Source organism: Scardinius erythrophthalmus (assembly GCF_964197995.2).
Source record: "Scardinius erythrophthalmus genome assembly, chromosome: 4".
In the NCBI taxonomy this organism is placed as follows: Eukaryota; Metazoa; Chordata; class Actinopteri; order Cypriniformes; family Leuciscidae; genus Scardinius; species Scardinius erythrophthalmus.
In genome coordinates this window covers 17169438-17182443 of record NC_138224.1, presented here as the reverse complement: position 1 = coordinate 17182443, position 13006 = coordinate 17169438, and the positions used below count along the sequence as shown (strand labels likewise).

The 13006-nt window shown below is 37.3% G+C and overlaps 1 protein-coding gene across 4 annotated transcripts in view; it reads left to right on the top strand.

The window, feature by feature from the left end:
* The window catches only part of magi2a (membrane associated guanylate kinase, WW and PDZ domain containing 2a), a 225675-nt gene extending 216652 nt beyond the window's left edge, over positions 1–9023 (top strand). For 2 of the 4 annotated variants that reach the window (XM_081363922.1, XM_081363920.1), the window contains 2 exons: positions 2597–2735; positions 6845–9023. In XM_081363922.1, the coding sequence (XP_081220048.1) occupies positions 2597–2735; positions 6845–7542 (837 nt within the window). In that variant the 3' untranslated portion in view covers positions 7543–9023. Of the gene's footprint in view, positions 1–2596; positions 2736–3982; positions 4067–6841 lie in introns of those variants that run through there. The other 2 variants (XM_081363919.1, XM_081363921.1) reach the window with 2 other exon arrangements.
* Positions 9024–13006: the final 3983 nt, after the last annotated feature.

The window sequence follows — 13006 nt, the reverse complement described above, 5'->3', positions numbered from 1 at the left end:
CTGACTGTAAACATCATCCTGTCTTCTTTCAGGGTGTGAATATAACGCAGCACGATATGCCTTTTGAAACTATAATTAGTTTGTGGTGGAACAGACCTGTGGTATTTAAAAAGTCCATTAAGCATGAAGTCATATAGCCCCCAGCAGACACCACTGCTGCTGTAGATTTCCAAACATATCCTAAACCGAAAACATGATCGAGCTGCTGACGCTGCTAGCTGTGATGCTTTTACTAACACTCTCCGCCCCAGAGGTCAGAGGAACCTGACCCAGACACAGTGCAGGAGCAAAAAAACGAGAGACTCCTTGTCAATAATGAGAGAGTTGAGGTCATACTGCTCTCTGCCCCTAATTTAAACAAGATCTTAATGAGTCATAGAAAACTTGCCGCCCATCGCTGGCAGCGACCTGCTCAGACTTCCACATTATCCAGACCATTTGAGAGGAATTCTCCATTTGTTACTATAATTGGCTCGTTCATTTTCCTCAGCCCCTGGCCAATTAGTTCACAGACACAAGATAAGTTCAATGCACCTACATGCTTAGCATCAGCATATATGTGGGCACATTTTCCTGTTATGGAGGCACCAATATATTCATAATTATGCAAATTTTTCTACATTATTTGTTTGTCTGTTAAGGGAAAATGTTATAGTATTTTTTAAGGATGTGAAAAACAAAGATTTTTCTTAATTACCTTTTTGTTTTGTTTTTATTCAAATACCTTTATGTTTTATTGTCCAATAACCAACATGCAGAACTGAATTATTTATATTTATTAATTGGTATGTATTATGTACACTGTAAAAAATGATATGATCAAGAAGTTTTTTGCACAAACACAACATATGTGTTTACTTTCATCAAAATAAGTTAAGCAATTTTCAACTTTTTTTAAGTTATACAAGATTCAACTAATTTAAGTTGATTCAACTAAAAACTAAGTCAGTTTAATGTAATTTAAGTTGAAGTGACGTAAACATCCAAGTTGATTGTACTTAAAAATTCAAGGCAGCAACTTTTTTACAGTATGTAGTTTGTATTATGTCATACTACAGTAATATAAATACCAATACACATTATTATGTAATGAAAATATATTATTTTACAGTAAATTATATTATTTATTATTATATTATAACAATTTATTGTGCTGTTTAAAAATGTAATACATTATAAAATGTATATATATATATATTTATATTACTAGTCTCTGTAATTAAATTGTCAATGGGTTTTCCATAACTAAAAAGAACAGAATGTAAGGGTCTAAAAACACATTTTTAAAAGTTGAACTATTTTAACTTTATTTTTCAAACTATTGTTAATTAAAATTTTTAAAAATGGCACAGTGGCAGACCAAGACACCTGCATGTGAACATAGAACAACTTTTAATGGAACACTCCACCGTTTTTTTTTAAATAGGGCTTATTCACCTTCTTTCCTACATTTAGATTTTTTTTTAGTTTGACAGGGTCGGCGCTAGCTTAGCTTAGCATAATGAATGGAATCCTTTGTTGCCAGCTAGCATGTCCTGAGTAAAAGTGATATAAAAAAAAATTTAAAAACCCACCTAATTACTTCTTGTGGCGTGCGTATTCACAACAAGTACAAATAGCAATGCAGATTAACACTAGGCGATTTCCTATGCAGATACTGACTTGGGACTATATTAGGGGGAAGCACAGGCGAAGCACTGCTACTTGGGCGCAGAGATATCACGCCCAAGTAGCAGTGCTTCGCCTGTGCTTCCCCCTAATATAGTCCTTAATACATAAGTCAATATCTGCCTAGGAAATCGCCTAGTGTTAATCTGCATCACTATTTGTACTTGTTGTGAATACGCAGGCCACAAGAAGTAATTAGGTGCATAGTATGCATAATAACAGGAATATTGCTCACAGCAAATGATATGACAGTCTGACAGTAATTGTCTTGAAATGTATGGTTGAAGGCGGTGGATTCGTTACACAAGATGGCTGTGCTTGATGGCTGTGCTTTAATGACCATGAATTTAGAGACAGCAACACAGATAAAAATATTGAGATAAAACATAAATGATACAAAATAAATCTAGACCCCACTGATTGACTAGTCACTTGGTGGCCAACTAATTATAGTATTGATTATACCGCCTTCCTTTATATCAAGAAAAGGCAATTAACCAGTCCCTTGTCATCCTCAGTATCACACACCTTATTCACAGTTGATGAAGAGCATCAGTGTTGTACCTCGTAGGACCCTCGTACCCATGATTCGTTCATTTAGTGATGCTAATTCTGAAATTAATTGGCACTCTATCTCATTCATGACTGCTAATGCTGATTAGAGCTTAACCAAAACAGCCGACATGAGTTATGGATCTATATTGATCCTACTGAATAATTATCCTTAATAAATGATAGTCATATTATCATTAAAACCAGAGAGGGTGCAATTCAAAGCTGTCGAAAAATAATCACTGCTGTTCTGTGCTCATCTATCTTCACAAACATGAGTATTTGAATACTAGCTAAACATTCTGTTGAATGTTTGTTTAGGTTGATTTTTCCATACAGAGATAATAGCCATATTTTGTTTGCTTGTTTTTTGCAGGTTGGTGATCAGATTATTGAAATAAATGGGGAGACCACGAGGGATATGACCCACGCTCGGGCTATTGAGCTCATCAAATCGGGTGGCCGTAGAGTTCGCCTGCTGCTCAAGAGAGGCACAGGGCAGGTCCCTGAGTATGGTAGGTTTACACGAACTGTCTGAACTCATACCTTACTGCTCAGAATTGCCAACAGTATTAGATCACTTTAGGTTACAGGGCCCCAAAGAGATGGAGTAACCATCAGCACAAGACAAATATTACCTCATCTTTGGAAGAGGTAATATTTTATTGGGTAACGCATATAATGTGAATAGCATAACTTATTTAGCATACATTTCATATGTTGTGAAATAATGCATTGAAATTGATGCATCCACACCAGGAGCGAAATTTATATGGTTGACAGGTTTCATATGATATATTATTATCAATATTTTTGCTCTCAATAGGAATTTATAGGTACTTTTCATCAGTTTCAGTTTTCCTCAATCGCTTTGACTTCTTTTTTGAAACAGTCTTAACATTCTCTAAACTGTAAGTGCAATTGTCAGGACTGTTCTACAAAATGTACACCACCCAAAACGTTTTTTTTTTCCATGCTTGAAAACGAATTAATGTGTCATTAAATTGGCCTATAAAAAATTGTCATCACGTGAGCCACACTGGTCACCATGTGTTTTTTCACCATGGCAGTCAACTCTGGAAATATTTGTTATCCTGTATATAAATTTCATTTTTGTTCTACTTTTTTGTTGACACTGCCTGCTTAATATACTATACAAGAATATCGTTTTTTGTCTAGCTGAATGCTATTGTATATCAAACTCACGAATATCTTTTTTAGATACAGGTTTAGGTAATATTTTACTGGGAGAATCAATACTGTAATAGACAGAAAAAGAATGCACATTTGTATGTATACATGATGTCTGAGAATGGATCATTTTGCATGTGTTGGCTCAATGTACTTACTCTTTTGCTAAAATGTGCCAAAACATGTACAAATGTCTTTTAGAATTTCAAATCTGGTCAGAAGAAAATTGTTTAGAGATCTGAACTCATCGTTTTGAGAGAAAGAAATCCCATTTAAGAGCCAAAGCGATGGAGAAAAATCATTCTCTTGTACACTAATATTTAATAACCCCAAAATGATTTTTGTAATACATTAAACTCCTTCCATTTTCCTGCTAACACAACACTATGACAGCATGCTCTTGGTATTAATGCAGGTATAGCTAGGCTTCTTCTATTTCATCAATGTTGTTGGCTGTTAGTGAATAATTCTCACTTCCTTTCTCAAGTTTCCTCACTGAATACTATCTCAGCACTGATCTTAATACTGTCTTAGCCTGTGGCTGCTGTTCTAACCCTAATGATTGGTCTAGGTTGTTACTTCACCTCTTATAGGAATGGTACCTTCCAGTCTCTCCATGTGCATGAAAAGTGACAACCATGGCTCCCCCTATTTCTTCCTAATGGGCCATCCTAAAGACACGGTTTGTAATAGAGTGCATGCGTTCTAACACATCAGTCCATCATTCTTTCTTGGAGTGCTGTGGTTTGGATTGGTTAGTTCTACTCGCTCTTGTGATTTGTGTGTGTGTGTGTGTGTGTGTGTGTGTGAGAGTGTGCTTTTATATAGATATTATTTTATTTATTTTGTAAATTATATGTAAATTATATACACGGCAGTAGAGAATCACACACATTGTGTTGGTTTGCGTAAAAAATGGTCAGGAGAACATTTAGTAAAGTTTGTTTTTTCTAAAGTCTGCTTTATACTTTCAGTTTATACTTTGAAATGGCTTACACTTGTAATGTTTTTCAATTAGAGAAACCAGGTAAAAATCTAGATTATTAAAAAAACGGTAATTACTGTAATTTGTTACACGGTAATTATACATTTAAGTATTGAGGAATATTAAGTAACTACAAAAAACAAGTCATGTTTTTAGCAAATGACCAACACAGTGAGGAATATTTTATAATTGTATTTTGCACTATATATTTTGTTTTGCAATATAATTATAAATAGTAATAAACACCCATCTTACCTGCATATATTTTTACCACATTTTTTAAAAGGTTACAAAGGTTATTGTATCTGTATTGGCTATGACTAGACAACAAATACCAGACTAAGACCCTCTTCTCCTCTCCTCAAATACATAAAACATTAGCCTTTACAAACATCATGTTTTTTGTATAAATAACACGCTGTACTTATTCAAAGAACCAGTTCTTTATGTACCCTTGCACCGCAAAGAAACAGAGGTCGTCTCCAAAATGTGTGCAGTTAATTCTGAATGGATGCAAGTGGAGCTACTGAGGTTTTGCCGACAGTTTTAGTTTTAAGATTTAGTCACAAGCTCTTTATAGTAGAAAAATCTTTTCAAGCTATTGTATAAAGTACAGGCAAAAAGAAACGTTAAAAATGATATATGATATATAATAATTAATGGTAATGTTACAGAAGGACGTCAAGAACCAATTTTGTTGTTGTCATTGTTTTTAAGCCCTGTTGAATATATTACAATATTCAAAATATATTACCTAACCATACTCCGTTTGGGTCGTACAATGAAAGCACTAGGGTACAGTACATGTCTATTTAAATACACACATTGAAAGAGAGGCAGCATATCCAACTCCTACATGCACATACACTCTTAACAATCGTGTAACTGACTTTCCATTGTGATGACAACTTGATGCCTATGAATTCCTAACAGCCACAGGAACAACCCTGTGCACACTTGCTTTTGAATTCCGCTTACACTCGGCCATCTCTTCTCATGCGTTTAGTATCCCACTGCGATCTCCGTGGCGCCACAAAAGCCTAGCTGAAATACAGTCATCATGAGATGGTTGTGTCAGCCTCTATGGTTTTATATTCTGTACCTGTCTTCTATTTCACCGTGAAAAACCCTTTATGAGCTTGGATTCATCTTTTTCCTCTATAGGCCAGTGATTTCTGCTGCACCTGGGCCATATAAATGAGAGAAAATGTACCCCAGTAGAGTAAGAAAAGGCTAGCACAGAGATACAATGATACATAATTGTTCACTCTTGCTATATTTCCCTGTGCTTGAAGCTTGATGATAATAAGATATTGTTGTATGTTTGTTTTCTTCAGTTGAAATGAACTTCCAGCCAATTTGTTTGTTAGCACATGTTAAAATGGCCACCTGGGTGCATATGTGCTGTGTAGGTTGGTTGAAACCTGTGCAGTCCTCAGTGTATCCTGCAATATATGTGGTGACAGGTAGGATTAGGGATGTATAATGAGAATATTAAGGTTGGTGACCCTCTTTCAGTTTGGGTTTTGGATTGTGGGCGTCACTCCAATATAAGCATCTGGGTATGAAGTGATGTGTGTATGGGTGGGGGGACGGATAGCGGGAGAAGCCAATGGGAAAACCTGATTATTCCACACCCTGTAGACATGTGAAACTGGTTAACTGGCTGAAAACCATCCAATTTCCTGTCAGTAATGGAGGTTGGTTTTGTATGGTATGTAAACGATGTAATATATTGCTCTGTGTCAAACAGTAGCACTTTACAAAAAGTGGCAATTCCATTCCATGCTCTCAATTGTTAATACCATAGTACTTTGATATTTACCATGGTAATGTATTTATATGGTACTCCAACATACTTCAAACATACTTTGTAAAACTATCACAATAGGTCCCAAATCCGTAGCATTTTCATTGTACCATGTGCAAAATAATTATGGTAATACCATTGCACTTTATGGTAGTGTGGTGTGTGTGATTATTTTTATTTTTTTTCTCCCAAACCAGTTCAGCGCAAACCCTGCTGCACAGCCGATTCTAATGCTTTTATTGGTCATGACAATCTCAGTGTCGACATAACACTGAAACAAATGCTATCCCCTAACCCTAATCTAAACCCTAACCTTAACCTCATTGTAGCATTGGTAGATATCATTACTGTTTGTCACAATCGTATCCATGATATTTCTGAACTGTGAACTGAATCCAAGAAGTCTGAACTTTTCTTGACAGGTGACTGTGTGATTGAGTTGCGAAATGAAATTGGGGTTTGCCCTGAACTTGTTTTGATTTGATCATGCGATTTGTGTGGTTCATGTTGACTAGTTAGTGCTTCTTTGCCAGTGTTAGCTTTGCTTCCACTGTTGTTGTTTTTTATTCTGGTGTGTGAGTGTGTTTCAGTTTGTGCTTCTTTCTTTGGATGTAACTGTTTGCATTTTTCCCCAGCAGATAGTCCCGCCCCCTGGGATGCTCACACTACAGCCTCCCCAAGTCTGTCGGAAGTAGCACCACCCCTCGACAGCTTATCTAATCCATCAGCTTCTTCTCATGTGAACCCACCCACTGACCCACCTCATACATTGTCCTTGGAAGCAGCAGGTCCAGACTGTTCCCAGGGTCCTAGAGGCCCAGAGAGTAGGGCTCTGGAGCAGGCCAGTGTGGGGAAGAGGTCAGCCATGGCAGGTGGAGTTGGGGGTGGGACCAAGCAGAGGGAGGGTAGCAGGACCAACCGTCGCTCTAGTGGAGGGAAGGTTCAGCAACAATATCTTGATGAACTTGCGGGAGAGCCCAAATCCCACAAAAGCAGCCGGGCGAAGTCCAAGGAGCGCAGGAGGGAACGGAGCAACACGCCATCTCGAAAGCGAGACTCGCCCAAAACATCCCCAACTGACACCAATATGAATGGGGGAAACGGATGCCTAGATGGTAGCAACAACCAACAAGGAGCTCTGGTGCCATTCAAAGCCCTACCAAAGGAACCAGAGAAAGGGCAAATGAGCCAAGAGAGTCGTCCCAGCCACAACTCCAAGACCAGCAGCAGTGCATCAGGCAGGAAGGCCACGGTATCCCCTGGGCCCTGGAAGATCCCTGGTACGGACAAGCTACCCAGTACCCTACGCTCAGCCACCTCCACCATCAGCAGATAACATCTCACCCCAATCTCAGGCCCAAGTTTAGACCTTACTTTGGCTTTTACTTCTTTCAGCCAACTCTTGGACCAGCACTAGGCCATGATCTGCCTTTTTTGGGACTAGCTGGGCTTGGGCTCTGCTTGATTGCTTTTCACAGGCTTGCTCTACTTAGTAGAGATCTGTTTTAAAATTGACTAGGTACCACCCTCCCACAATCCTCACTAAAGATCTTTCCATGCATTTCTAGACAGAGCATTTTTTATTTATATTTTATTCTAAGTTATTTTAACAGATATGACACCCACCACCTTAAGAACTGGAAGCATTCACTCCAAAAATTGAACCACGGTAGAATGAGTGATGCATGTAGCGTGCTAAAAGAAACCCGGACTGGTTTGAACTGTTGGGGAAAAGCACTCAAGACTCAGAGATGTACATGCATAGAAAACCACTTACTGACTCTAAACCACCACTGGTGGCTACAGCAATTTTTATACACTTTCATAAAAAATGAAGAATACTGAAGGAGTTACCTGACATACAGTTTTTGTGTATTTGAAGAATGAATATGATTAAAAAGATTCTATATGAGCGGACACTCGACTATGGAACTCTGCCTTAAAGACTGACCTGCAGAAGTCTGTATAGGGTTGGTAAAATGAATATAGAAATAGATATATTATATGACTACATATATGTGAGACATATTGTAAATATGGTCTTTATACACCATTGTGACCCCATACTTGAGTATTGACATCATACATGGTGTAAGTTAGAAGAGTGTAATCTAGAATTCATTGCTACTCCACTCTAAGGTGCGTTCCCACTGACAGCGATTTAAACTCAAGTGGTTGCTAGTAGGTGTTCCTACTCAACTCATCGAACTGTAAAAGGAAACCGATCACATGACCTACACTGTCTACACTGACATTGGTAGTTGCCACCTCCAGTTCAAGATCGCAATGGTCGCTTGTGTCACTTAAAATCGCCAACCCTCACTGATGATTAATGACTTGCAGTTGCTGAAAATTGCTATCAGTGTGAGCACCCCTTGAGACCACTGATTGCTCAGCTGCTCTGTTAATTTCTGAAGGAGCCAGTGGGCTTTGACCTTCTCTTGACTCTGTCATCACTAGTTCAGTCTATTCTCTCTTTGCTTGTCTACATGAACAAAGCAATTTGAAGGATCCCAAGATGGTTTCGATGAAGTATAGAAAGGATTTGATTAGGGCAGAGTGCCTTATGCCAGGGGTGTCCAATCCTGGAGGGCCACTGTCCTGCTAAGTTTAACTCCAATCCTAATTAAACACACCTGACCAGCTAATCAAGGTCTTCAGAATTACAAGAAATGTCCAGGTAAGTGTTTTGGGGAAGCTTTTGAGATAAACATTTTAGTACATTGGCCCTCCAAGAGCAGGATTGGACACACCTGCCTTATGCCGACCACTTGATACTTTATTTGAGCTCCGAATCCTAGGCAACGACATCAAGACAAAAAAAAAAAAAACGTACAGTAGCTATAAATTAATTTGACTATTGTTCTGTTAAACTGAATGAGTATGTCGTTGCATCCCTATCTCTGAATGCTGATTGGTGTCTGAATCAACTGAGAGGCTGGTTTATGTTCACAGTATATATATATATATAAAATTGAAAGCTATTTTCGTACATAGATAGATATAGAGTTGGCAGTCTTCTAAGAGAAGTGCAGATATTTATTAATGATATCTCTGACGGAGTTCAAATGTTTGTTGAGCACTTTGTCTTTAAATAGACATATATATATATATAGAATACAGTACTGTTAAGAGGAAATGCTGTGCATCCATGATATTCATTGAATATTTCTGAGGAAATGAATTCCCAAAATCCTGCTATGAAGATTTGCTTAACATATTGCCTATATAAAATATTGTGTGATGGTAAGTCTCTTTCACATGATTCACAAATCAAGCTCTTTGTACTCTTCACAAAAGGTTGATTTTTACTTGCCAATAGCAAATTGTGAAAACAAATGAAAGAGGTAATGTACGCTTTTCTGTCATGCATTGTTTTTTTCCGAATGTCATCACCCACCTTCAACACTGGGTTGGGGATACTGTAACTTCATGTATCTAAATACACACAGTCTCTCAATCTCTACTAGCTTAGCTAGTAAGCTAAGATGTTATCTTGCTAAGTGAAGGCTGACTGAAAACACAAAGAATCCATTAAAAGAGAATTTTTTTTAGGGTTTCTTTGGCTGCGCTTTGAAAAATTGACAATAAATGAGGTCAAATTTGAAATAGTTAAAACTTTGAGTGTTATGTTATACATCTGCATGTAACACGGCATGATGGCTAAAGGCCTGTACGCACCAAGAACGAGAACTAGAATTATAAAGTCTCAATAATTCTTCTAATTCTATGCGAATAGGGAAGTTCACATCAAAACTGTAACAAGAGAGGAGCAATATCATTGGAATTCCTTAAAAAAAAAAAAAAAAATTCTCTCCAGCTGATGAATGATAAAAACATTGACAGCCAATCAGAATCCACCTGAATTTAAAGAGTTCAAGAGACGATAAAACTGTAATGTGTTTTTATAATAAACGTTACCGTGCGTTGGTGTGAACACTAGCATAGTTATGATTGTTATAGTTTTTAGTTCTTGCTGTGAATGGGACTTAAAGGGTTAGTTCACCCAAAATAAAAATCAATTATTTTATCATTTACTCACCCTCAAGACATCCTTGGTGTGTATGACTTCTTCTTTCAGCCAAACACAATCGGAGTTTTATTAAAAAATATCCTGGCTCTTCCTAGCTTTATAATGGGAGTGAGTAGCGCCTGAGATTTTAAAGCTGAAAAAAGCACATCCATCCATCATAAAAGTAATCCATACGGTTCCAGGGGGTTAATAAAGGCCTTCTGAAGCGAAGCGAATGCTGAAGCACAGAGGTGGAGCAAAACAAAACACCAGTCAGGAATTAGAAGTCTAAAAATAGGATTTTTAAAGCAAGCTTGAGTTTGTTCCTCAGCCCTGTTTGTTTGAACTGCGAGACGCGTCTAATATGCTTACACTAATCCTACATCCTACGTCATATATCGGGTCAGAGGTCACTTCCACCGGAACTAGACTCGCATACAACTGTTACCGGAAGCCAGTGATTATAATTTATAAAGTTATAAATATGGATATTTTTCTACAAAACACATCGCTTCAAAATCTCAGTTACTATTCACTGCCATTATAAAGCCTGGAAGAGCCAGGATATGTTTTAATATAATTTTGATTGTGTTTGGCTGATAGAAAGTCATATACACCTAGGATGGTTTGAGGGTGAGTAAATTATGGGATAATTTTCATTTTTGGGTGAACTAATCCTTTAATACTCTATGCTTGGCTCCATAGAATTTAAGGGATTGGGGAACGTTGATGTGAGTCATGTGAAAGAGCTCTTAATTCTTAAAATGTAATCAGCAGGAATGTTGAATTGAAACCGAACAAACTTTAGGTTACACCTGGGCCTCAGCAGCGTATTTGAATTTTATTTCATAATTTACATTTTTGTGAATTACATTCCCATTAATGTAACTGTAATTAATAAATACACCATTTCAGCATTACTTGAAGGTGAAACGGGTAATTTCTGTGCAACTAGTGGCATCAAACAGAACTGCAAAACTGGGCTGACAAACAGCCTTGGCACAGCCAATTGCATGATTTTGAGGGAGTGTCTTCATTGTTCAACTGATTTTATGACCAAAAATGACACAGAAATTACACTTCACTTAAAAAAAAAAAAAGAACAAACACATCAAGACCCCAAATGGTGCTTCATTGTGTATTTTTCCTGCAATACTGTCATTTTTTTTTTTTACAATTACTTTAATCATTTTGGTAATTGTAATAATTATATAGGCCTACATGTCAACTCCGGTTCCTGTGTAAAGGACCGCGGACAAGACCTCGTCCGTTCTATCCATTGTCATAATATCGTCTCTATTATATGTTCATCTCCCACAGAAATAAAGCGATGACTGGTTCTACTGATGCTCTTTGAAAACTGTTGTAGATGACAAGGAGAGCCGACAATGATCTATTCATTACAAGATAGTGCTAATATTTCTCGGATAAAGAAGAATTAATTGAAGCACTCCAAAAGTGGCTATTCATTTCCGAGTGATACAACCTTAGAAATCCCAGACAGACATTGTCAAAGCAAATGCATTTTCCATAGAGTACCAGCAAAGATCGTGTGTGCATAAGAATGAGCTGGATCGCTTTGATGTCTCTCCATAGTGTTAGACAGGAGCTTGGTTTAAAGTACAAAATTATTGGAGTTGAACGAATTAGGATCAAGGGATCTTAAGGCCAGAAACATACTCTACGCAAGTATGCAAATGCTAACTAACTAATGTTAGCTGTTTGGCTACAAGCATATGTCATTAGCATACAATGCTAACAAACCTCTGTACTCAAGTGGGCGACATATTTACCTTGAAATGTCTGTACTATTGATTGTTGTAAAGGTGCGATCACAATTACCTTTGCTTTCACATTTTTGTGGGTGAAATCCAATCATTTCAATAGAAATCCACACAATCTGGAATTTCTCCAACCGGTTTAATCAAGTTGGTCACTGTGTTGACTAGCTACTTGTTTTGAAAGTGACTAATTAAAATAGAAGATTATGAAGCTTTTTTGCCCATGAAAATTGAATGACTCCACCTTTATTCAGTTAGCTAGCTAATCACATCAAATGAACTTCAAACTTTAGCGTCAAAAGTTAACCTTAAAGAGAAAACTGACACTAATGTATGCTAATACCGCGTTATGTTATGAATGCATTCTAACACATTTTGGAACACAACAACAAGAAACACTGTGATTGGCTTGCGTATTTAGCAGCATTTGCATTCATGTACTTGTTTAGACAATGTTTCTGGCCTTAGGGTTTTCATTTTGTAGAGTAGCAAGTTTGTTTAAAGAGAGAGAGAATAGTGTCAGTGCATTGGCACTGCTTTTCCATTTAATTTGGCTGGAGTTTGCCAAATGCTGAAGAGGCTATACTAAAATGATTCAACCTGATAAATAATGTGATTTAAAATGAGATGATTTATCGGTGGAGCGATGGTGGCAACGCAATGCTCTAAAGGGGCTCTGTATCACTGTGTAGAACTTTTAAAAAACAGTGCGGTTTACCCTGTACAGATAAAAATGATAAATATGACACTATGTACTATGACCTAGTCACAAAAACTGTAAGTGAGCTACTATTTTTATGAAATGCAACTCAATGGATATATACTTACTTTTGCAGAGCTCTTGTTTACTGTATGATATTTACTGAAATACTGTCAAATAAAACCTTGACATGGTGTAAAGTATTCAAGTAAAATGCAAGTGTTTTGTGAGTGTTTTACTTAATTGTCGGTCTACTCTGCACTGATTTCCTGCTGCACAACTTGTGATTATGTAACCAGAAATGGTT